At 36.7% G+C, this 24,951-nt stretch overlaps 5 protein-coding genes across 5 annotated transcripts; 2 read left to right on the top strand and 3 right to left on the bottom strand.

The window, feature by feature from the left end:
• Positions 1-2,441: 2,441 nt before the first annotated feature.
• Positions 2,442-4,785, bottom strand: LOC118224304 (high choriolytic enzyme 1-like). The gene is made up of 9 exons (XM_035411719.1): positions 4,689-4,785; positions 4,548-4,584; positions 4,351-4,413; positions 3,936-4,076; positions 3,552-3,669; positions 3,265-3,443; positions 2,944-3,025; positions 2,724-2,848; positions 2,442-2,508 (listed from the first exon to the last, which is right to left on the bottom strand). Coding segments are annotated over exons 1-9 (816 nt in total). The 5' UTR covers positions 4,758-4,785; the 3' UTR covers positions 2,442-2,506.
• A 1,246-nt stretch (positions 4,786-6,031) lies between these two features.
• On the top strand, positions 6,032-8,126 carry LOC118224305 (high choriolytic enzyme 1-like). Its single transcript, XM_035411720.1, has 9 exons — positions 6,032-6,100; positions 6,201-6,237; positions 6,373-6,435; positions 6,675-6,815; positions 7,102-7,219; positions 7,328-7,506; positions 7,686-7,767; positions 7,865-7,989; positions 8,103-8,126. Coding segments are annotated over exons 1-9 (816 nt in total). The 3' UTR covers positions 8,105-8,126.
• A 3,624-nt stretch (positions 8,127-11,750) lies between these two features.
• Positions 11,751-13,865, bottom strand: LOC118222538 (high choriolytic enzyme 1-like). The gene is made up of 9 exons (XM_035408197.1): positions 13,797-13,865; positions 13,656-13,692; positions 13,455-13,517; positions 13,206-13,346; positions 12,847-12,964; positions 12,560-12,738; positions 12,238-12,319; positions 12,014-12,142; positions 11,751-11,802 (listed from the first exon to the last, which is right to left on the bottom strand). The coding sequence occupies exons 1-9, from the start codon at positions 13,863-13,865 to the stop codon at positions 11,751-11,753; spliced, it is 870 nt and encodes a 289-aa protein (XP_035264088.1).
• A 2,338-nt stretch (positions 13,866-16,203) lies between these two features.
• On the top strand, positions 16,204-18,275 carry LOC118222535 (high choriolytic enzyme 1-like). The gene is made up of 8 exons (XM_035408193.1): positions 16,204-16,272; positions 16,377-16,395; positions 16,543-16,605; positions 16,982-17,122; positions 17,371-17,488; positions 17,596-17,774; positions 17,959-18,040; positions 18,137-18,275. Exons 1-8 carry the CDS (start codon positions 16,204-16,206, stop codon positions 18,273-18,275), a joined length of 810 nt encoding a protein of 269 aa, XP_035264084.1.
• A 3,541-nt stretch (positions 18,276-21,816) lies between these two features.
• Positions 21,817-23,912, bottom strand: LOC118224306 (high choriolytic enzyme 1-like). The gene is made up of 9 exons (XM_035411722.1): positions 23,844-23,912; positions 23,699-23,735; positions 23,500-23,562; positions 23,250-23,390; positions 22,884-23,001; positions 22,597-22,775; positions 22,335-22,416; positions 22,111-22,235; positions 21,817-21,894 (listed from the first exon to the last, which is right to left on the bottom strand). Coding segments are annotated over exons 1-9 (816 nt in total). The 3' UTR covers positions 21,817-21,892.
• Positions 23,913-24,951: the final 1,039 nt, after the last annotated feature.

Raw genomic sequence — 24,951 nt, 5'->3', positions numbered from 1 at the left:
TATTTATTTTGTTGAATTGATCATAATTAGCTCATTTTTCATCCATTTTAACAGATTCCATGTTTGAGATGACTCTCAGATACTTATTTGTATTTTAGGATTAGGGTTAGGGTTAAGATTGTAGTTAGGAAAACTGCAAGTGTTAGAGTTACGTTTATGTTTGAGGTACGCAAGGCAAAGGGTTAGGACAGTTGTTTGTTTCTGAAGGAAAAAAATGGGAAAAAGCTGCCCTTCAAATTATAAAAACCATTTTTAATTCCACGTGTCAGTTGGGTTTTGTATTGCAAACCCCATAGCCTGGATAAATCCTCCCCACATGCTGATTCCCATATAGCAAGCAGTTTTGACCTGGAACCGGTTTCAGGTTCCAAAAAGCAGTGGCACCCAGCTTGTGCCTCCGTGCCAGTTTTGGTCAGGAGCAAACGTAACAATTTTGACAGCCTGTGGATTCTGGCCTGACTCTGATGGCCAGAACTGAGTGCAACATCCACAATCTGGGCCAAAGGTGATAATACAGCACTGGAGCTAATGACACATCCAGATCCAGATGCAGCCATTGCAGGTATTGGCCCCCTGTTTATGGAGGCCTGACGAGCCTGTGTTATGGTTCCAGCTCAGATGCTGCGATGGACTCGGAGCCTTACCCAGGCCAGATATTACATTACATTACATTTATTTGGCAGATGCTCTTATCCAAAGCGACGTACAAAAAGTGCATTTCATGGTCATGGACAACTACAAAACACAGGTTCAATAAGATACAGTACTTATTTTGTACAGTACATTTCTAGCCAAGAACACAGTTTAGTTCACACAGTGAACACTATTCTGACCTAACCTCTGCAAAGCCAACTAGGCAGAAGAACAAGCTACAGTATTAGGGCAAATACAAATTACCAAAAAGTGCTGGGATGGGGGAGCATGTAACAGATATATGTTGCTATGTGGACTGTGCCTGGCTGACAAACAGGACTGATGATATAATTGACCTAATGTCACGCAGGTAAGGGGGCTTTCAGTCTGCAGGATATTCCAGCACTCATACTCAAGTGTGACTTCCCTGGTCCGTCAGGTGCCAGCATTCTGTGAGCTCCAGCTGTGTAGGTTATGCAGTGCACTGACTGCACAGCTCAGCAGGTGAAAAACAGAGAAAAGCAGCCGTTTATTGACAGTGAGTTCCTGATAAAATGCCTCCATTGTACTATATTATTATGAAGAAATATCATACATTTCAGGTCAAATGGCTTTCTGAGGTTAACTTTCAACTTCTTATTGTACGGTCCTGTTCCATACATTTTTATACAAAGGAAAAGGGAAATAGTTTATGGCTTTTTGTACAAGTGGACAACAGTTTTTTTGTGGTACTTTACAAAGAGAATTATGTGCATTGCTGCTGTTAGAATAAAGTATTTACTTTGAATGAATATGGCAATGCATCAGTGGCAAATACGTTTTTAAGAATTATCTCAATTTTAAGTATCTCAATAATACAAACTAGAAAAGTAATCAAAATTAATAATAAATACATATAATGTTGACAGAGAAAATGTTAGTTTTTCTAAGATGTGGACAGCATTAAAATGTTGAATTTATGTCTATATCAATACAGACATATTGCTTCAATCTATGGAACCCACAAAAAAAGATTGCTTTTGCAATCTTCAGTATCCCAGATCAACCTGGTAGGTGGCATACTCAGAGTTAGAGCAATGTAGACAAAAAATTACTTTCGTACTTTTTCCAAATTTTTGGCTATACCATTTGGGTCTAATTTATTGAACCCTCTAATGCCCTCAGGGTCAAAATGACAGCAGAAAGTTTAACAGCAAAGAAAACCCCCAAATTTCAACATGAAATTTGTTGAGTTTCCCTGGAGTGACAACCCTACCATTATAAAAAGGTAAATATTGCCTTTTTATATTTTTATACAAATGTACCACTATCAGAGTACACATTGTCTTATGTGTCTTTTTTAACCCCTTTTTTAACTTTCCTTTTGTATTTGATATTTACATGCATAATTTTTTTTTTTTCTGGAATCAGGCACCTTACAGAAACATTCTTGTTTCCTTTTGTTGAGATTTGATGTCCACATTATAAAAACTGAACATTGATTCAATTGCAAAAGGTGATGTGAATCAGTGTTTTTAATGAAACCACAAAAATCCAAAACCATACAGAATCTTTTAAGCAAAACATCTCTGCTACAGTTTGAGTAAGACGAAATTATAGAACAACTCTGGGAAGAAAAATGAATGACTATTGCAGTTTAATCTGTGTAAGGTTTAATTTAATCAATTAGCAACATTCAGTCAGTACATTCCATCAGTTACATACAACATGAACATCATATTATTAAATCAATAACCGTAACTAAAATGACATGTCTAATTTACATAATTAATCATTACATGATTTTCTACATTTAATCTGGTTAAAATATATTGATGGATTGCTTAACATTCCACTCTGGCAGTCAGGAACCAGTAGTCTTCAAGCTTTTCTCTTCTGCAAAATATAAGAGATATTTCCCACAGTCAAGGTCTGATTATCATAATAACAGTCAAGAAATATATTGTTAATAATTACACCTGAATTTGGAATGTCCAGTTCGCTAACTATTTATAAGCTAGGATCGTAAATGACTCTTGCTGCTGGCTCAGGTGAGTGAAGGCATTGAAAATGTAGCTTTTCAGAGTTAATGATGCATTGTCTGTACTCACAGCAGCTGTACAACTTGTTGATCCTCAGAATGTCCCCCATGGACATACTTCTCCTCTGCCCAATAGATTTGTTTGGGTTGGGTACGGGAGTTATAGTGTCCATTCCATTGGTTGAGAAAGCAGTTCTAGAGAAGTGGAAGGAGAACATATGGTCTGTGTTAAATGTCAAATTCAGTACTAACTGGATGCAGTTATAATGTGAATCTGTCCTTTTCCTTACCTTCCATAATGCATGATAGAAGTGTAGTCATATGGAGTATTTAGATTATTAGTGTCTTGTGTCTGAAAGTTGTAGATGGTGTCTGTTAAAGAAACAGATACTTTGTTAGCTGTTTGTTACATTGGGTTTAAGTATATTGTCCTGTACAAATAATTGTATACTTTGTTAACTGTTTGTTAGAGAGCTTAAACTTATTGTCTATTTAAACGTGAACATAAAAATCATGTTGACCATTTTAATGTAATTGTCCTGTTATAACTGATTTGATTAAAGGGTTTTTTCAATCAAAATAGGTCCAAAATATGATAGGCAGTTCCTTACGTGGTGCAACATTCTCCCAGTTGATCCTGACGTATTCGTCCCGGTCGCTCCTTGTGTGCTCATGATAGAAACCCAGCGCATGGTTCAGCTCATGCTGAATGATACCGTGGTAAACACAACCATATCTGGCCAGAGACACTACCTGCTTGCCACCAGTTCTCCCCAGATAGGAGTAACAGCTGAAAGGAAATAGAAGGTCACCATTTCAGTGTTAGCCAGGCCTACCAAATGAAATCTAAGTAGTATTTTCTTTCCATTGATCCTGCCATTGGTGTAAATGAGCTCACCCATCTCTGCTCTCAATACTGATGAAGTCTCTCTGACTCGACCGGGGAACAAAGCGAATGCAAGTTTCTGTGTTGAAGGTCTTCATGGCATTTTCAATCCGCTTCTTCTGATAATATGCTGTAATGCAGAATTATCCAAAAATAGACATGAATTACATACTCATGGACAGCATTAATATAAATAATGATCACTGGATCTGACCTCTGATTTTCTTTAACAGCAAAGGTTTGTAAAATGTATACTTAATAGACTACTATTGCTGGCTTATTGACTATGTTTGATGTATTGCCCCAAAATAATTCAGTTGTGTAAAATATTATCTTTCAGTATTAGCACCAGGGTGTTCTTACAGTATGTATAAATACAAATATTCCTTCACTTACAGAATTCATTGCTCACAGTGTAAGCCACTTCAACAAGTCCATCTGAGGATTTCCTCCATAAGCATTGGTTATTCCAGCACTTCATGGCATTTCTGGTGTTTGATACAATCAGGTCTCCTTCCATCAGTATCTCGCTGGACCCTTGTAGAGATAGCACACAGTCATTCAGAGCCTCCTGGCATTTTTAAAAAGAACTGAAAATGTCTCACTGGACTCTTTGAAGTCAAAACAAAGCCATTTAGAGGATCACAGGTTACTTTGCTGAGAATTCTGAACATTTAACAAAATGGCCATTTTATATTCTGACTTCTCATTCATATTTGTGTAACCTTTAGCAGCATACTAGAATTGTAGCCGTACAATAATGAACATTTATACGTTTTTAACAAAAAAATTAAAAAAATATAACACTAACCATTGTTGGATTGTAGAATGCTTGTAGTGATATCCACATCATCAGGATCCTCTATTTGGATAGCTTTGAAACACAAGAATTGAAAACATTCTTTTTAACCCTGACCTCACCCTTGCAAATCAGTAGTTACAGAAACAATGTCACATGGAATCAGAGCATCAGGTACAGAATTATGTTGTTGCCGATGAATTACTCACAAATCAGTGGAGAATCATCCGCTTCACTTCCAAGGTCCTAAAGAAGAAAGGGAGGCAGATGCTCAGTTAATAAAATTGAACACATATTTGAGGTGAGAGTTGAGGGAATCTTTCCACTGTGTTTAGTGGACCATCTCTTACCACGAGGGGATGTGCCTGTGAGAGGCTCAGCAGCAGAGCTAGGATGGTGGAGGTGAGTCTCTGATCCATCTTCTGTCACCGTTTGGAGATACTCAGGGTGGTTCCCTCACGATGAGCTGATGTCTGAGATCTGTCAGGCCCTGTCTTTTATACAACCTCAGCTTGTAGGTGTGCCTGCAAGGGGATTAGGGATTACTGCCAATTCTCCACACCCAAAATGAGCTTTTAAAGGGAGTGTACTAAACTCATTTCAGCGATAAATTTGAACAATAAATTTAAACTAAACTGGTTATTTATATTTTTAAGGAAGGTTGATCAAGGTAAACAGAACCCTTGTAATTCTTTAGAGACGGCTTGAAATATTTTTCTTAAATATGCTTGTTACATGGACTATTTAATACTCATCAGTATTCATGTTTCCACAGCTTTTCGTGTTCAATTATTTTACACATTGGTGTCTGCAATTCAACAGTACCCTGTCAATTTCTCCGTTATCTTGATTAAGTCTATTCACTGCCAAACATTTTCAATTCTACTTGTAATATTAAATCATAGGCAATTAAAATATCCACAATTCTACAAAAAATAATTTCTCTTCTGTCAAGACTGTGAAGGTTTCAAATTCATCTGTGTGGGCCACAGAAGGTGAAGTACACTACTTATTAAGAAAATGAGCAGAGAAAAGGAATTACATAGAAATTTCTTTATAAATTAAAATAAAAAACACTGTCACATTACTTATCTGTTATTGAGACTGTTTCATACAATTTTTCAAACTCATATGAATTATATTGATATAAATAGTAATAGTAATGTATTGCTTTGCATGGCTTTGCAAGTGATAACTGTACTACATTCACAATACATTTTCTAATTTGTGTCGGGTTGAAGATACAAACTTTTTGTTCTAATTTAGAAAAAAATGATGATGAACACAAACTGAGAAGACAACCCCTGAATGCCCATGAATTCCAGACCCCACCTTATAAATGTACGTAAAGAGATTAGGTATTTACAAGCCGGTAAGAATCAGAACCCAAAAAAGGGCTGTACAAAATAAGCACTTAAAACCTACTTATAACAAGCTCTGTGTGTTTTCTGGGAGACAATCAGTTTTCATGATCTTCCCAGCTTACCACTGTAAACAAATTGAGGAATAACAATTACATGTTTCATTGAAATGGTGGAAATGAATGAAGAATGTAGAGAATTGGCAGTAATCCCTGATTCCCTTGCAGGCACACCTACAAGCTGAGGTTGTATAAAAGACAGGGCCTGACAGATCTCAGACATCAGCTCATCGTGAGGGAACCGTCCTGAGTATCTCCAAACGCTGACTGAAGATGGACCAGAGACTCATCTCCACCATCCTAGCTCTGCTGCTGAGCCTCTCACAGGCACATCCCCTCGTGGTAAGAGATGGTCCACTAAACACAGTGGAAAGATTCCCTTAACTCTCACCTCATGTGTTCAATTTTATTAACTGAGCGTCTGCCTCCCGTTCTTCTTTAGGACCTGGGAAGTGAAGCAGATGACTCTGCACTGATTTGTGAGTAATTAATTGACAATAAAATAATCCTGGACCTGATGTTTTTGACTTTATATAGTATTTATTTCTGTAACAATATAACTGCAAGTATGAGGTCAGTATAAAAAGAGTGTTTTGAACTCTTCTGCTTTCAAGCTGTTCAAACAGAGGATCCTGATGATTTGGACATCACTGCAAGGATTCTACAGTCCAACAATGGTTGGTGTTCTATTTTTATTTTAGTGACTTGTGACAATGCAAAGGAATCACAAGTAGATCTTTCTTGTCATTCTTGAATTTCTACATTTTCAAAGTGTTGTGAAGGGTTCTGCAACTATGAAAGAATGAAAATTCAGAAACAGAGTGCCCATATAAAATTTCTCTGCATTTTCAAGTCATTTTCCATTCTTTTTAAAAATCCCAGGTGGCTCTGAATGACTGTGTTCTGTCTCTAAAAGGGTCCAGCGAGATACTGATGGAGGGAGACATGGTTGTGTCAAACACCAGAAATGCCATAAACTGCTGGAATAACCAATGCTTATGGAGGAAATCCTCAGATGGACTTGTTGAAGTGCCTTACACTGTGAGCAGTGAATTCTGTAAGTGAAGCAGAATCTGTATTCATACATTGGTGCACCCAGATACTAATACTGAAAGGGTAATGATATTGTGCATGAATCAATTATTTGGAGAAATAGATATCATAGATAACATAGTCAATGGACCAGTAATAATATTATGCTTTATATAATATTATACAAGACTATTTGTTTTGCATGTCTTTAAAACATTACATTTTGGTTCTTTAAATATTTGTAAATATTATAATTCAAATGAAAGTTCTCATTTTTCTCATGTTTGTTTTTGAAAAATTCTGGATTACAGCATATTATCACAAGAAGAGAATTGAAAATGCCATGAAGACCTTCAACACAGAAACCTGCATTCGCTTTGTTCCCCGGTCGAGTCAAAGAGACTTCATCAGTATTGAGAGCAGAGATGGGTGAGCTCATTTACACTAATGGCAGGATAAATGGAAAGAAAATACTACTTAGATTTCATTTGGTAGGCCTGGCTAACACTGAAATGGTGACCTTCTATTTCCTTTCAGCTGTTACTCCTATCTGGGGAGAACTGGTGGCAAGCAGGTAGTGTCTCTGGCCAGATATGGTTGTGTTTACCACGGTATCATTCAGCATGAGCTGAACCATGCGCTGGGTTTCTATCATGAGCACACAAGGAGCGACCGGGACGAATACGTCAGGATCAACTGGGAGAATGTTGCACCACGTAAGGAACTGCCTGTCATATTTTGGGCCTATTTTGATAGAAAAAACCCTTTAATCAAATCAGTTATGGCAGGACAACTACATTGGTATGGTCAACATGATTTTTATGTTCACATTTAAATAGACAATATTTTTAAGCTCTCTAACAAACAGTAAACAAAGTATTTATTTCTTTGACAGACACCATCTACAACTTTCAGGAGCAAGACACTAATAATCTGAATACTCCATATGACTACACGTCTATCATGCATTATGGAAGGTAAGGAAAAGGGATATATTCTCATTATGACTATCTGGTTAGCAATGAATTTGAAATTGTTTTACCAGGGACCCATTTTTTTTTTTCAATTCTCTAGAACTGCATTCTCAACCAATGGGCTGGACACTATTACTCCCGTACCCAACCCAAACCAATCTATTGGACAGAGGAGAAGTATGTCCAAGGGGGACATTCTGAGGATCAACAAGCTGTACAGCTGCTGTGAGTATAGATGATGTTTCAATAAGCTCAGAAGCACATTTACCGATATTTCCTTTCATCAACCATCCCTTTCCCAAATTGTTGAATTTTCAAATGCCTCTTATATTTTTCAGAGAGAGAAGAGAAGAGAAATTCTTGAAGACAAATGATACCGGACTGCTGGAGCACAATATGGAGTATTCATTAATCAAGATATGGCAGTCAGATGACATTCAGAACAAGCATTTTTGTGTGATTTTTCTTCTGGTTGACAGTTATTGTAATAATGTGAATTTCCGTGTAACTGTTTGAATGTACTGACTGAATGCTACTACATGATTAAACCTTTTAAAGATTAAATTACATTTGCCATTCATTTCTTTCCCAGATTATTTATAATCTGGTCCCTGTTCAAACAATAGAAGAGATGTTTTGCTTTTAGAGTGTCTATAAGTTCTCACCACTTCCAACACAAGGCAAAACAAGAAAATGTGTTATCCATGTGAAATTAAAAAAGTAAAGACATAAGATGTCAAACAACAACATAAATGCAAAAGTAATTTCATTTCTACATACAGTCAGCAGATAACAGCAGGTTAAACTTTACATGATGAACTTTGAGACAAAAGGTGGAGTTATTGTATGTCCCACACACCAGATTGATGTCACATTATCACCTAAATAATAGGGTAAGAATTCTTTTTTAGGCCAAAGTACCATTTGTGTAATTTCTAATAGACCACAAAACTGGTTTTCCAAGAAACAAAGTGCTTATAATATTTGGGGCATAATTGGTGTTATGATTTGGGATATAATTTCAGGTAGGGTTAGGGTAGGAAAATGAAAATTTTTAGGGTTCAGGCAAGTTACGGTTATGCTCCGCGGCAGGGAAAAGGGTAAAGGTTTGTTCTGGATCTGAACAACCAAAATGTTTTGCTCTTGGGGAAATATATTTTTCAAAATAAAATTATTATTTCACACAGATCCCCTTGCCGTTTCCTTGTGGAATGAATCATAGCTAGGTATAATTAGTTTGTTTTCCTTTTTAATGGGCAAATCCCTTATTTGAGATGACTCTTTGGGCAATATTTAGGGTTAAGGTTAAAATTAGGGGTAGGATTTTTGGGTTAGCGTTAGGGGTCGGAAAATCACAAGCAATAGTGTTCAGGAAACTTTATGGTTACATTTGGGGGTAAGGGAGAGAGTCAGGACAAGGGTTTGTTCTTGATCTGGATGAGCATTTTTTTTTTAAATTATTGGGGTCTAAAGCATTAGCCCATTGTAGTTTGGTATTTTTTCAGTGAAAATGACAAACAAATTTACATTGATTTATTTTGTTGAATTGATCATAATTAGCTCATTTTTCATCCATTTGAACAGATTCCATGTTTGAGATGACTCTCGGATACTTATTTATATTTTAGGATTAGAGTTAGGGTTAAGATTGTAGCTAGGAAAACTGTAAGTGTTAGAGTTACGTTTATGTTTGAGGTACGCAAGGCAAAGGGTTAGGACAGTTGTTTGTTTCTGAAGGAAAAAAACGGGAAAAAGCTGCCCTTCAAATTATAACAACCATTTTTAATTTCACGTGCCAGTTGGGTTTTGTATTCCAAACCCCTTATCCAGAAGAAATCCTCACCACATGCTGATTCCCAGATAGCATGCATTTCTGACCTGGAACCGGCTTCAGACCAGAAGATCCGCAAAAAGCAGTGGCACCCAGCTTGGGCCTCTGTGCCAGTTTTGGTCAGGAGGTCAGGAGCAAACGTGACAATTTTGACAGCCTGTGGATTCTGGCCTGACTCTGATGGCCAGAACTGAGTGCAACATCCACACTCTGAGCCAAAGGTGATAATACAGCACTGGAGCTAATGACACATCCAGATCCAGATGCAGCCATTGCAGGTATTGGCCCCCTGTTTATGGAGGCCTGACGAGCCTGTGTTATGGTTCCAGCTCAGATGCTGCGATGGACTCGGAGCCTTACCCAGGCCAGATATTACATTACATTACATTTATTTGGCAGATGCTTTTATCCAAAGCGACGTACAAAAAGTGCATTTCATGGTCATGGACAACTACAAAACACAGGTTCAATAAGATACAGCACTTATTTTGTACAGTACATTTCTAGCCAAGAACACAGTTTAGTTCACACAGTGAACACTATTCTGACCTAACCTCTGCAAAGCCAACTAGGCAGAAGAACAAGCTACAGTATTAGGGCAAATACAAATTACCAAAAAGTGCTGGGATGGGGGAGCATGTAACAGATATATGTTGCTATGTGGACTGTGCCTGGCTGACAAACAGGACTGATGATATAATTGACCTTAATGTCACGCAGGTAAGGGGGCTTTCAGTCTGCAGGATATTCCAGCACTCATACTCAAGTGTGACTTCCCTGGTCCGTCAGGTGCCAGCATTCTGTGAGCTCCAGCTGTGTAGGTTATGCAGTGCACTGACTGCACAGCTCAGCAGGTGAAAAACAGAGAAAAGCAGCCGTTTATTGACAGTGAGTTCCTGATAAAATGCCTCCATTGTACTATATTATTATGAAGAAATATCATACATTTCAGGTCAAATGGCTTTCTGAGGTTAACTTTCAACTTCTTATTGTACGGTCCTGTTCCATACATTTTTATACAAATGAAAAGGGAAATAGTTTATGGCTTTTTGTACAAGTGGACAACAGTTTTTTTGTGGTACTTTACAAAGAGAATTATGTGCATTGCTGCTGTTAGAATAAAGTATTTACTTTGAATGAATATGGCAATGCATCAGTGGCAAATACGTTTTTAAGAATTATCTCAATTTTAAGTATCTCAATAATACAAACTAGAAAAGTAATCAAAATTAATAATAAATACATATAATGTTGACAGAGAAAATGTTAGTTTTTCTAAGATGTGGACAGCATTAAAATGTTGAATTTATGTCTATATCAATACAGACATATTGCTTCAATCTATGGAACCCACAAAAAATTGCTTTTGCAAACTTCAGTACCCCAGATCAACCTGGTAGGTGGCATACTCAGAGTTAGAGCAATGTAGACAAAAAATTACTTTCGTACTTTTTCCAAATTTTTGGCTATACCATTTGGGTCTAATTTATTGAACCCTCTAATGCCCTCAGGGTCAAAATGACAGCAGAAAGTTTAACAGCAGAGAAAACCCCCAAATTTCAACTTGAAATTTGTTGAGTTTCCCTGGAGTGACAACCTTACCATTATAAAAAGGTAAATATTGCCTTTTTATATTTTTATACAAATGTACCACTATCAGAGTACACATTGTCTTATGTGTCTTTTTTAACCCCTTTTTTTAACTTTCCTTTTGTATTTGATATTTACATGCATAATTTTTTTTTTTTTTCTGGAATCAGGCACCTTACAGAAACATTCTTGTTTCCTTTTGTTGAGATTTGATGTCCATTGATTCAATTGCAAAAGGTGATGTGAATCAGTGTTTTTAATGAAACCACAAAAATCCAAAACCATACAGAATCTTTTAAGCAAAACATCTCTGCTACAGTTTGAGCAAGACGAAATTATAGAACAACTCTGGGAAGAAAAATGAATGACTATTGCAGTTTAATCTGTGTAAGGTTTAATTTAATCAATTAGCAACATTCAGTCAGTACATTCCATCAGTTACATACAACATGAACATCATATTATTAAATCAATAACCGTAACTAAAATGACATGTCTAATTTACATAATTAATCATTACATGATTTTCTACATTTAATCTGGTTAAAATATATTGATGGATTGCTTAACATTCCACTCTGGCAGTCAGGAACCGGTAGTCTTCAAGCTTTTCTCTTCTGCAAAATATAAGAGATATTTCCCACAGTCAAGGTCTGATTATCATAATAACAGTCAAGAAATATATTGTTAATAATTACACCTGAATTTGGAATGTCCAGTTCGCTAACTATTTATAAGCTAGGATCGTAAATGACTCTTGCTGCTGGCTCAGGTGAGTGAAGGCATTGAAAATGTAGCTTTTCAGAGTTAATGATGCATTGTCTGTACTCACAGCAGCTGTACAACTTGTTGATTCTCAGAATGTCCCCCATAGACATACTTCTCCTCTGCCCAATAGATTTGTTTGGGTTGGGTACGGGAGTAATAGTGTCCATTCCATTGGTTGAGAAAGCAGTTCTAGAGAAGTGGAAGGAGAACATATGGTCTGTGTTAAATGTCAAATTCAGTACTAACTGGATGCAGTTATAATGTGAATCTGTCCTTTTCCTTACCTTCCATAATGCATGATAGAAGTGTAGTCATATGGAGTATTTAGATTATTAGTGTCTTGTGTCTGAAAGTTGTAGATGGTGTCTGTTAAAGAAACAGATACTTTGTTAGCTGTTTGTTACATTGGGTTTAAGTATATTGTCCTGTACAAATAATTGTATACTTTGTTAACTGTTTGTTAGAGAGATTAAACTTATTGTCTATTTAAACGTGAACATAAAAATCATGTTGATCATTCTAATGTATTTGTCCTACTATAACTGATTGGATGAAAGGGCTTTTTTCAAATGAAATAGGCCCAAAATATGATAGGCAGTTCCTTACGTGGTGCAACATTCTCCCAGTTGATCTTGACGTATTCGTCCCGGTCGCTCCTTGTGTGCTCATGATAGAAACCCAGCGCATGGTTCAGCTCATGCTGAATGATACCGTGGTAAACACAACCATATCTGGCCAGAGACACTACCTGCTTGCCACCAGTTCTCCCCAGATAGGAGTAACAGCTGAAAGGAAATAGAAGGTCACCATTTCAGTGTTAGCCAGGCCTACCAAATGAAATCAAAGTAGTATTTTCTTTCCATTGATCCTGCCATTGGTGTAAATGAGCTCACCCATCTCTGCTCTCAATACTGATGAAGTCTCTCTGACTCGACCGGGGAACAAAGCGAATGCAAGTTTCTGTGTTGAAGGTCTTCATGGCATTTTCAATCCGCTTCTTCTGATAATAAGCTGTAATGTGAAATTATTCAAAAGCAAGCATGAGAAAAATTTTAACTTCAATATAATTTTAAATATAATAAAATAATTATAAAATGTGTCTTGTTTTGACAAAGCATAATATTATCATTGGCCCATTGACTATGTTCAACCTCTATTTCTCCAAATAATTGATTAATGCACAATATCATTACCCCTTCAGTATTAGTATCTGCGTGCACCAATGTATGAATACAGATTTTGCTTCACTTACGGAATTCATTGCTCACAGTGTAAGGCACTTCAACAAGTCCATCTGAGGATTTCCTCCATAAGCATTGGTTATTCCAGCACTTCATGGCATTTCTGGTGTTTGACACAACCATGTCTCCCTCCATCAGCATCTCACTGGACCCTTTTACAGACAGCACACAGTAATTCAGACCATAATGCGATTTGTATAAAGAAAATTTGCTATTGTTGGGCATTGTTACAAGTTAATAAAAATTAAAAAAACACCAACCATTGTTGGACTGTAGAATCATTGTGGTGATGTCCACATCATCAGGATCGTCTATTTGGATTGCTTAAAAGAAGAATTCAAAATATTATTTATATTTTTATTGGCCTCATACTTTTACTTATATTGTAGCAGAAATGAATGCCAGTCATGAAGTCAAAAGCATCAGGTACAGTATTATTTTATTGCCAATGAATTACTCACAAATCAGTGGAGAGTCATCTGCTTCACTTCCAAGGTCCTAAAGAAGAAAGGGAGGCAGACGCTCAGTTAAAATATTTTAACACATATTTGAGGTGAGAGTTGAGGGAATCTTTCCACTGTGTTTAGTGGGCCATCTCTTACCACGAGGGGATGTGCCTGTGAGAGGCTCAGCAGCAGAGCTAGGATGGTGGAAATGAGTCTCTGGTCCATCTTCTGTCAGCGTTTGGAGATACTCAGGACGGTTCCCTCACGATTAGCTGATGTCTGAGATCTGTCAGGCCCTGTCTTTTATACAACCTCAGCTTGTAGGTGTGCCTGCAAGGGGATCATGGATTACTGTCAATGCTCTACACCCAAAATGAGCTTTTACGCATGGGAGTGGTCTATTTTCATTTCCACCACTTCATTGAGACTTGTAATTTATTTGCATAATTTTGTTTACAGAGTTAAGCTGAGAAGCCCAATGAAAACCAACCATCTCCCACAAAACACACAGATCTTGTGTAAAATACTCTGATTGTGGTTAAGCCTCAGATTCATAGCCAAGTCATCACTTTGTTTTAATCTTTGGAAGTATTCTACACATAGTCTGTATACAACTGAACATTCTAAATCTGATAGACAAAAAATATAATCTTGGAGTTTATAAGATAAAGTGGCATAATGTAACTAAAGCATAAAGTAACTAAATTCACCTGTAAGCTCGGTAAAATTACATCATCCTTCAAAAATATTTTGGGGGTAAAAATGCCATAAGAACACTGCAGAAAAGAATGAACACTGTATGTGAGAATAATCAATAAATTTTACATAACGTAAAAATGTATGGCGAGATTAGATCATTTGTGATGTTAAAATGAAGCGTGTATTTATTGCCACACCAAACACAATTTATTTTATGTAAATTAATACAGCTTCACACTGAATATCACTTCTAATGCACTTTTAATGATTTAATAATATGTTGGGAGAGAATCATTTTTATTTTCTTATATTCATTTAATAAAAACTCAGAAGCACATCTTTTGGTAATAATGTCTTGTACAAGGTTGTACAAGAAGTCATATGGCTTTCAACTGCAATTCTGTGCATTCTCATGAAAAAATTGACTTACGTTTGAGCGCAGTTAGTGGGGTTTACATTAACCAATTAGAAAGAGAGAGGATATGATTAGTAGGAGTTGTGGGGGATAACACGAGAAAGAACGAGACGAAGAGTTGCTTGAGTGCAATATGTACGGTGCAGTGAATACAATGTACAATATAGTCATTGCAGCCGAGCAAGACAGATTATAACTGGCTTTCATGTCGCTCAGGTAAGGGGGCTTTCAATCCGCAGGATACTCCCCCACTCATACAGGTGTGACTCTCTTGGTCCGTCAGGCGCCAGCACAGTGCACCGGATCTGTAAGTCATGCAGACCTCCACTGAAGTTCTCAATACTGATCAGTCTCTCTGACTTGACCAAGGAACAAAGTGAATGAAATACTGGACTCATTTCAATGATAATTTTAAAATAATTTCTCAAAATCTACTTAATATTGTTATACTGGGTGGATCAAGGCAAACAAAACCCTCTCCTCCAAAATAAAGGATTTTTTACGAAAGGGTTGACATATTGATTATGCAGCCCCTCATTCCTTCAGCTTTAGGTTTTTCCACTGCTTTTAATGTAAAATTATTTTACAGTTTGGTATTTGCAAATTAGTAGTAGGCTGACAATCATTCTGTTATCTTTAAATTTCTAAATTATGTTTATTCACATGCATTTAACATGCAATAAAATAGACACAATTGCATATTGAGGAGGAATGTGTTGTGAGTCAGCCAAAGGCATGTTGGGTTTTTGTCCTGCTCTAGTCATTTTGCCTTTTCCCCCTTATTGATAATAAACCCTCTCTTTTAATTGGACCAAGGAGGTTAGCGACAAATGTCACAGTCCTCAGGTCTTGGGGATCAGTTGGACTGGATGCTACTATCACAAGTCAATTCAGATTACTACATCCATTTCCATTGGGGCTCAAACAGAAGGCTTTACCTCTGTCATGGTTATCTTCTATGAAATGTAGACAAAGTCAAGAGTATACTTATTGCCAAGCACCAGAGACAAATAGAATCCCCAGCTCCCAAATTCCATGCTCAAGCAGTAAAATTATTGCGACTGGATAGAAAATGATTACTGAAAAACATTTACTGTAAAATGACAACTGGAAAAGACCACAGCATTACCATTAATGTTAACAGCACAGGTCAAAATGTCCGTAAACAAAACTTGTGTGTTTTGTAGGAGACGGTGGGCTTGTACTGACCTACACAGATTAACACTGTAAATAAACCATCCTGCAATGATTGCAATTTAAGTGAAACGGAATATATGTTCTACAAACGTACTTTAGAAGCTTATTTCGGGTGTGGATGAATAACAACATGCCTTAATCCCCTCATAGACAAACCTTTGGACAGCTCTATAAAAGACAGGACATGGCAGATCTCAGACATCAACTCATCGTGAGGGAACCACCCTGAGTATCTCCAAACGCTGACAGAAGATGGACAAGAGACTCATCTCCACCATCCTAGCTCTGCTGCTGAGCCTCTCACTGGCACATCACCTCGAGGTAAAAGATGGTCCACTAAACACAGTGGAAAGATTCCCTCAACTCTCACCTCAAATATGTGTTCAATTTTATTAACTGAGCGTCTGCCTTTTTTTCTTCTTTAGGATCTTGAAAGTGAAGATGGTGAGTCTCCATTGCTTTGTGACTATTTCACTTGAAGTAAAATAATTCTGAACCTGATGCTTTTGGTTTCATGTGGCATTTGTGTCTGTAACATTACAAGTATGAGGCCTATATAAAAAGAGGGTTTTGCATTCTTCTACTTTTCAGCAAACGAAATAGAGGATCCTGATGATTTGGACATCACTACCAGAATTATGCAGTCCAACAATGGTCAGTGTTTTATTTTATTGTATTAACTTGTGACAATGTATAGGGATGACAGCTGTTTCACCAGTATAAATATGTCTTAAAAAGCGACACAACAAATAAGAAATGAGAATGAGACAATACACAAAAATGATAACTAAGCATAATATTTACCATTGGACATCACTAGCTGAATTTTACAGTCCAACAACTTTTAGTGTTGCATTATTTCTTGTATTGTCTTGGAACAAAGCACAATAATCACTAAAACATTTTTTTCCATTATTGTTTATCTACAATTTCAGAATGTTGTAAAATTGTAAGATGTAAGAAATTGTCTCCGTATCTCCTTATATAATTTTATGAATGTTTTATGCTCCGCTGACTGTGCTGTCTTTAGGGTCCATCGAAATGCTGATGGAGGGAGACCTGCTTGTATCAAACACCAGAAATGCCATGAAGTGCAGGAATAACCGATGTCTGTGGAAGAAATCCTCAAATGGACTTGTTGAAGTGCCTTACACTGTTAGCCGTGAATTCTGTAAGTGAATGAAAATTGTATTTATACTGTACATACTGTAAGGACAACCTGGTACTAATACTGGAAGGGTAATGATATTTTACATGGCTGAATTATTTTTGGAAATAGAGATCAACTATTGTCACAAAGCCAAAAAAAAATGCTTTAAATATGCTTTACAACATTGCTTGAAAAATATTTAAATATAAGGGTGAAATCTTGTAAATATTTCTTTGTTTGACAATTCATTTGATGATTTTGCATTACAGCATATTATCAGAGGAAGAGGATAGTAAAAGCCATGAAGACCTTCAACACACAAACCTGCATTCGCTTTGTTCCCCGTTCGAGACAGAGAGACTACATCAGTATTCAGAGCAGAGGCGGGTGAGTTCATTTACACTGATGGCAGGATCTATGGCAAGAAAACACTGCTAGTATTTAATTCGGTGGGTTTTGATAACATTGAAATGGTGACTTCTATTTCTTTTCAGCTGTTACTCCTATCTGGGGAGAACTGGTGGCAAGCAGGTAGTGTCTCTGGCCAAATATGGTTGTGTTTACCACGGTATCATTCAGCATGAGCTGAACCATGCGCTGGGTTTCTATCACGAGCACACAAGGAGCGACCGGAACAAATACGTCAGGATCAACTGGAAGAATGTTGCACCACGTAAGGAACTGCCTGTCATATTTTGGACATGATTTAATATCACCAAGCACTGGTATTAAATTTGATACAACAGGAAAATAGATTGTAATGGTCAACATTTATTTCTACTCTTACTTTAAAAGAGAAAAGACAACATACATAATCTTGCTAACAAACAGCTAATAAGGTATTTTTTCTTTAACAGGCACCATCTACAACTTTCAGAAACAAAACACTAATAATCTGAATACTCCATATGACTACACTTCTATCATGCACTATGGAAGGTAAGGAAAAGAGATTCTCATCATAATAGCATTGGTTAAGCAATGAATGTGGAGTTGAATTTGACATGTATCATTTATCTTCTTCCACTTCTCTAGAACTGCTTTCTCGACCAATGGAAAGGACACTATAATTCCCATACCCAACCCAAAACAATCTATTGGACAGAGGAGAAGTATGTCCAAGGGGGACATTCTGAGGATCAAGAAGCTATATAACTGTTGTAAGGTCAGATGAAATTTCATTAAGCTCTGAAGTATATATTCTGAAATGACAATAATGGCCACACTAAGGAAGTAAGAGAAAAAGAAAACTGCTTTAAACTTATACACTGCATAACAATTTGATTTGTCTGACCAGGGATGTTACAGACACATGAAGCATTTGAATCTGTGTAGTTAGCCCTATATTCATTTTTTTTTTTTTTTAAGAATATGCTTTCATGTTTTGCTTATAGAATCTGCCTTGTTGTATGTCATGCCTTGACAATAGAAAATTTCTCTCATATTTTGCAGAAAAGAAATATATGAATATTGAAGATGATGGACTGGTCAAGCAGAATATGACGTATTCAAGTCACAAATATCCTAGTCAAATATCCAGCAGAATAATCATGGTTGCACATAATTTTGTACTGATCATCAAAGTTATTGTGATTATTTGAATGAATCCGTTATTGTTTGAATGTACTGAACTTAATGAATGTTAATTTAATGTTAATTAATTATTAAATCTCACATATACTAAAATACAGTGGTGGTCATTCCTTTTGATGGAACTGTTATGAAACACAGGAGTCAATGACAAGGAATGGGAAGGAAATCACATCCTGCACTTGACCGTCCCCACATGGCCCATCTGCAGCATTAAACCTGACCATATATTGGGCTTGGTTGTGGTGGGGATAGGTGCTCTCTAGTGACCCTCCCTGGTTGACTGGGTGCCTGCAGCGTGCTGGCCTTCCTCCTGCTCACGTCTGTGCAAGCTTGGCTTGCGGGCTTTAATGCGCAAAGCAGCAGCTGGCGACATCACGTGCTTCAGAAGGGAGAATGTTTCTGTACGCACTCTCCTGTATCGACTTTAGAGCAACCGCATACGATTAGGCATTCCAAACTGTGAAGAAAATGGGCGGGTTTTTCATGAATATTCGTGAGTTGCCCTGAGTTGCCATTTTACAGAAATAAATAAATAAATAAATAAATCCGTCCAGCCAGCATTGCCAGTGGTAAATCACATGTTGATCGGAAACAGCTGTAGGCTATTGTGCCTGTTAATTACAGTTTTGGAATGCTGAGGAGAAAGTGTCAGCCAAAATGCTTCCAAGCTAGCTTGAAATCTGAGATAAGGTTTTTCTTTTTTATGATGTGGACAGCATTAAAATGTTGAATTTATGTCTATATCAATACAGACATTGCTTCAATATTACAAGCAGCAGTGAATCTATGGAACCCACAAAGAAAAATTGCTGTTGCAATCTTCAGTATCCCAGATCAACATGGAAGATGGCATATTCAAAGTTAGAGCAATGTTGACAAAAAAATTTTTTTTGTACTTTTTCAAAATTTTGGCTATACCTTTTGGGTCTAATTTATTGAATCCCCTAATGCCCTCAGGGTCAAAATGACAGCAGAAAGTTTAACAGCTGGGAAAACCCCCAAATCTCAACATGAAATTTGATTACTTTCCCTGGAGTGACAACCCTACTGGTTAAACATTGCCTTTTTTATATTTTTATAAAAATATACCACTATCAGTGTCACTATCAGTATATCTTATGTGTCTTTTTTTTAACCCCGTAGTTATATAATCAGAAGTGCCACACATCTACTACAGCAAAAAGAACCAATTATGCTGTCTGTTTTGCAGTAAATACGAGTGGTGCAGACTGAAGAAGTTAAAATTAAAAAAAAAAAAAAAAATTCACCGATTTATTCATGAGTGAGACATTTCTAAAATAAAAATATTGATTTAGGCTTTAAAATTCTATGAAGATGCTTTTCACAAGGGGTCCAATGAGGGAGAATATATATATATATATATATATATATATATATATATATCATACTAGTATCAAATACAAAGTACAAATCTGAGTTCCAAAATTATTTTTTTCTTTCCCCCCTTTTTGATGTGTTAGAGCAGAGAACAAGAACAACACCTTTCCCCAACCCCCTGCCCATCCCAAACTTTCAGAAAAAAGACCAAAAAAAAAAAAAAAACACACAAACAATTAGATTAAATTAAGCATTAAATAATAATAAATAAAACACAGACAAAAAAAAAGAGTAAAATTAGATAAAATAGGGAGGGAAGTACAAAAAGAAGGATGCTCCAGATGTCCACCAGGAAGATTGGATGTGCTGAGGATCAGTTGGGGTCCAGAGAGGTAAGAGTATTCACATGAGATAATAGGCTGCCATCTTTTGTAGAAATTGGCAGTCGAGCCTCTTAAGGAATATTTCACCTTTTCTAGCGACAGAAAGGACATTAAATCATTTAGCCAGGATGTAGTAGAGGGCGAGTTTGGGCTTTTCCACTGTAACAGAATACGTCTGAGATGGACCCCACCTGGAAAGAGAAAACAAGGGAGGCCAAAAACAGCTTGGTGGAAAACTGTGACCTCGGAACTGAAAAGGGCAAACCTAACCTGGGGCAAAGCACAACATGCTGCACAGGACAGGACCAGATGGAAGCAGATAGTCGCAGCCTTATGTTCCACAGGGAACGAAGAGGATTAAGTAAGTAAGTAAGAATGCGTCTACGGGCTATGAGTGAGGCAAAGGCAACAACATCAGCATCTTTCTTAGTAAGACTGGCTGGTATAGGAAGTACCCCAAAAATGGCTATTAAAGGGCAGGGCTTTAGTGTAATATTAAGGGCTTTGCCTATCATATTAAAGAAGCAGGACCAAAACTCAGCTAATTTTGGACAAGAAAAAGAACATGTGAGTATGATCTGCCGGTGGTGAGCCACATCTATCACAGGTATCACCTGTACCTGGAAACAACCTATTAAGCCTGGCTTTTGTAATATGAACCCTATGCAGGACCTTAGGGAGAATAATTTTTGACCCTGTGGACATCATAAGGGGTGCATGTAAAATATGAAGACAACATAAGGGTTAGGTGTAACTGTAGGATGCAGATTCGTAGCATAAAAACATGAACCTTTTTACCAACAGATAATGTCCATTATTTCTCTAGCAGCTATTTCTTGTTTCAATGTGGTTATGAATTATAGAAACTTTAGAAACACAGTGTCTTTCCCCATTATTGAGTGCATTACTATTAATTTCCTATCTTGATTATCTTTTTCTTTTCTTTTTTATTTGATATTTACATGCATAATTGATTTTCTGTTGTTGATTGCTATTTTTATTTTATTTATTTATTTATTTTTTTGAATCAGGCACCTTACAGAAACATTTTTGTTTCCTTTTGTTGAGATTTATGTCCACAGCATTAAAAAAAACTGAACATTGATGTGAATCAGTGTTTTTAATGAAATCACAAAAATTCAAAACCGTACAGATTCTTTTAAAGCAAAACATCTCTGCTACTGTTTGAGCAAGGCCAAATTATAGAACAACTCTGGGAAGAAAAATGAATAACTATTGCAGTTTAATCTATATAAGGTTTAATTTAATCAGTTAGCAACATTCAGTCAGTAAATTCCATCAGTTACATACAACATGAACATCATATTATTACATCGATAACCATAACTAAAATGACATGTATAATTTACATAATCATTACATGATTTTTCTACATTTAATCTGGTTAAAATATATTGATGGATTGCTTAACATTCCACTCTGGCAGTCAGGAACCGGTAGTCTTCAAGCTGTTCTCTTCTGCAAAATATAAGAGGTATTTTCCACAGTCAAGGTCTGATTATCATAATAACAGTCAAGAAATATATTCTTAATATTTCCAAATGAATTTGGAATGTCCAGTTCGCCAGCAATTCATAAGCTAGGATCGTAAATGACTCTTGCTGCTGGCTCAGGTGAGTGAAGGCATTGAAAATGTAGTTTTTCAGAGTTTAATGATGCATTGTCTGTACTCACAGCAGCTGTACAACTTGTTGATCCTCAGAATGTCCCCCTTGGACATACTTCTCCTCTGTCCAATAGATTGGTTTGGGTTGGGTACGGGAGTAATAGTGTCCAGTCCATTGGTTGAGAATGCAGTTCTAGAGAATTGAAAGGAAATAAATAGGTCCCTGTTAAAAACAATTTCAAATTCATTGCTAACCGGATAGTCATAATGAGAAAACATCCCTTTTCCTTACCTTCCATAATGCATGATAGAAGTGTAGTCATATGGAGTATTCAGATTATTAGTGTCTTGTTTCTGAAAGTTGTAGATGGTGTCTGTTAAAGAAACAGATACTTTGTTAACTGTTTGTTAGAGAGATTAAACTTATTGTCTATTTAAACGTGAACATAAAAATCATGTTGATCATTCTAATGTATTTGTCCTACTATAACTGATTGGATGAAAGGGCTTTTTTCAAATGAAATAGGCCCAAAATATGATAGGCAGTTCCTCACGTGGTGCAACATTCTCCCAGTTGATTCTGACGTATTCGTCCCGGTCGCTCCTTGTGTGCTCATGATAGAATCCCAGCGCATGGTTCAGCTCATGCTGAATGATACCGTGGTAAACACAACCATATCTGGACAGAGACACTACCTGCTTGCCACCAGTTCTCCCCAGATAGGAGTAACAGCTGAAAGGAAATAGAAGGTCACCATTTCAGTGTTAGCCAGGCCTACCAAATGAAATCTAAGTAGCGTTATCTTGCCATTGATCCTGTCATTAGTGTAAATGAGCTCACCCATCTCTGCTCTCAATACTGATGAAGTCTCTCTGACTCGACCGGGGAACAAAGCGAATGCAGGTTTCTGTGTTGAAGGTCCTTATGGCATTTTCAATCCTCTTCTTCTGATAATAAGCTGTAGTGTAAAATTGTTCAAAAGCAAGCATGAGAAAAATTTTAACTTCAATATAAACTATATTTTAAAATATAATAAAATAATTCTAAAATGTGTCTTGCTTTGACAAAGCATAATATTATCATTGGTCCATTGACTGTGTTTGATCTCTATTTCTCCAAATAATTCATTCCTGCACAATATAATTACTCTTTCAGTATTAGTATCTGTGTGCACCAATGTATGAATACAGATTTTGCTTCACTTACGGAATTCATTGCTCACAGTGTAAGGCACTTCAACAAGTCCATCTGAGGATTTCCTCCATAAGCATTGGTTATTCCAGCACTTCATGGCATTTCTGGTGTTTGACACAACCATGTCTCCCTCCATCAGCATCTCACTGGACCCTTTTACAGACAGCACACAGTCATTCAGACCATAATGCGATTTGTATAAAGACAATTTGCTATTATTGTGCATTGTCACAAGTTAATAAAAATTTTAAAAAACACCAACCATTGTTGGACTGTAGAATCATTGTGGTAATGTCCACATCATCAGGATCATCTATTTGGATTGCTTAAAGGAAGAATTCAAAATATTATTTATATTTTTATTGCCCTCATACTTGCACTTATATTGTAACAGAAATAAAAACTAAATGAAGTCAAAAGCATCAGGTACAGAATTATTTTATTGCCGATGAATTACTCACAAATTAGTGGAGAATCATCCGCTTCACTTCCAAGGTCCTAAAGAAGAAAGGGAGGCAGATGCTCAGTTAATAAAATTGAACACATATTTATCTGAGGTGAGAGTTGAGGGAATCTTTCCACTGTGTTTAGTGGGCCATCTCTTACCACGAGGGGATGTGCCTGTGAGAGGCTCAGCAGCAGAGCTAGGATGGTGGAGATGAGTCTCTGGTCCATCTTCTGTCAGCGTTTGGAGTTGCTCAGGATGGTTCCCTCACGATGAGCTGATGTCTGAGATCTGTCAGGCCCTGTCTTTTATACAACCTCAGCTTGTAGGTGTGCCTACAAGGGGATCATGGATTACTGTTAATGCTCTACACCCAAAATGAGCTTTTACAAAGGAGTGGTCTATTTTCATTTCCACCACTTCATTGAGACTTGTAATTTATTTGCATAATTTTGTTTACAGAGTTAAGCTGAGAAGCCCAATGAAAACCAACCATCTCCCACAAAACACACAGATCTTGTGTAAAATACTCTGATTGTGGTTAAGCCTCAGATTCATAGCCAAGTCATCACTTTGTTTTAATCTTTGGAAGTATTCTACACATAGTCTGTATACAACTGAACATTCTAAATCTGATAGACAAAAAATATAATCTTGGAGTTTATAAGATAAAGTGGCATAATGTAACTAAAGCATAAAGTAACTAAATTCAGCTCTGTAAAATTACATTATCCTTCAAAAATATTTCAGGGGTAAAATGCCATAGAAACACTGCAGAAAAGAATGAACACTGTATGTGAGAATAATCAGCAAATTTTACATAACTTTGCCATTCATGGCGAGATTAGACCATTTGTGATCTTAAAATGAAGTGTATATTTATTACCACACCAAACATAGTTAATTTGATGTAAATTGATACAGCTTCACACTGAATATCACTTTTAATGTACTTCTAATGATTTAATAATATGTCAGGAGATAATAATTTTTATTTACTTATTTAATATAAACTCAAAAGCAAATATTTTGGTTAATAAAAGAGAGAACATCAGTAGTAGCAGTTGTGCGGGATAGTGAGAGAAAGAAAGAGAGGAAGAGTTACTTGAGTGCAATATGTAAAGTGCTGTGAATACAATGTACAACATAGTAATTCCCAAATGTCACAGTCCTCAGGTCTTGGGGCTCAGTTGGATTGGATGCTACTATCACAAGCCAATTCAGACTACTACATCCATTTCCACTGGGGTTTAAACAGAAGGCTTTACC

Source organism: Anguilla anguilla, chromosome 3 (assembly GCF_013347855.1).
Source record: "Anguilla anguilla isolate fAngAng1 chromosome 3, fAngAng1.pri, whole genome shotgun sequence".
Classification (NCBI taxonomy): Eukaryota; Metazoa; Chordata; class Actinopteri; order Anguilliformes; family Anguillidae; genus Anguilla; species Anguilla anguilla.
This window is presented reverse-complemented; position numbering and strand designations above follow the sequence as displayed.

Bases quoted from the DNA above. Each gene is read 5' to 3' on its own strand.
- LOC118222538 (XM_035408197.1), bottom strand. From the start codon at position 13,865: ATGGACCAGAGACTCATTTCCACCATCCTAGCTCTGCTGCTGAGCCTC. The intron at 13,347-13,454 runs GTTGGTGTTTTT...TGTCTGTAAAAG, and splicing joins GATTCTACAGTCCAACAATG to GGTCCAGTGAGATGCTGATG. The intron at 12,739-12,846 runs GTGAGCTCATTT...ATTTCCTTTCAG, and splicing joins AGTATTGAGAGCAGAGATGG to CTGTTACTCCTATCTGGGGA.
- LOC118224306 (XM_035411722.1), bottom strand. From the start codon at position 23,912: ATGGACCAGAGACTCATCTCCACCATCCTAGCTCTGCTGCTGAGCCTC. The intron at 23,391-23,499 runs GTTGGTGTTTTT...TGTCTGTAAAAG, and splicing joins GATTCTACAGTCCAACAATG to GGTCCAGTGAGATGCTGATG. The intron at 22,417-22,596 runs GTGAGGAACTGC...TTTCTTTAACAG, and splicing joins CTGGGAGAATGTTGCACCAC to ACACCATCTACAACTTTCAG.
- LOC118224304 (XM_035411719.1), bottom strand. From the start codon at position 4,757: ATGGATCAGAGACTCACCTCCACCATCCTAGCTCTGCTGCTGAGCCTC. The intron at 4,585-4,688 runs GTAAGAGATGGT...TTTCTTCTTTAG, and splicing joins CACAGGCACATCCCCTCGTG to GACCTTGGAAGTGAAGCGGA. The intron at 3,444-3,551 runs GTGAGCTCATTT...ATTTCCTTTCAG, and splicing joins AGTATTGAGAGCAGAGATGG to CTGTTACTCCTATCTGGGGA.
- LOC118224305 (XM_035411720.1), top strand. From the start codon at position 6,032: ATGGACCAGAGACTCATCTCCACCATCCTAGCTCTGCTGCTGAGCCTC. The intron at 6,101-6,200 runs GTAAGAGATGGT...GTTCTTCTTTAG, and splicing joins CACAGGCACATCCCCTCGTG to GACCTGGGAAGTGAAGCAGA. The intron at 6,816-7,101 runs GTAAGTGAAGCA...TCTGGATTACAG, and splicing joins CACTGTGAGCAGTGAATTCT to CATATTATCACAAGAAGAGA.
- LOC118222535 (XM_035408193.1), top strand. From the start codon at position 16,204: ATGGACAAGAGACTCATCTCCACCATCCTAGCTCTGCTGCTGAGCCTC. The intron at 17,123-17,370 runs GTAAGTGAATGA...TTTGCATTACAG, and splicing joins CACTGTTAGCCGTGAATTCT to CATATTATCAGAGGAAGAGG. The intron at 17,489-17,595 runs GTGAGTTCATTT...ATTTCTTTTCAG, and splicing joins AGTATTCAGAGCAGAGGCGG to CTGTTACTCCTATCTGGGGA.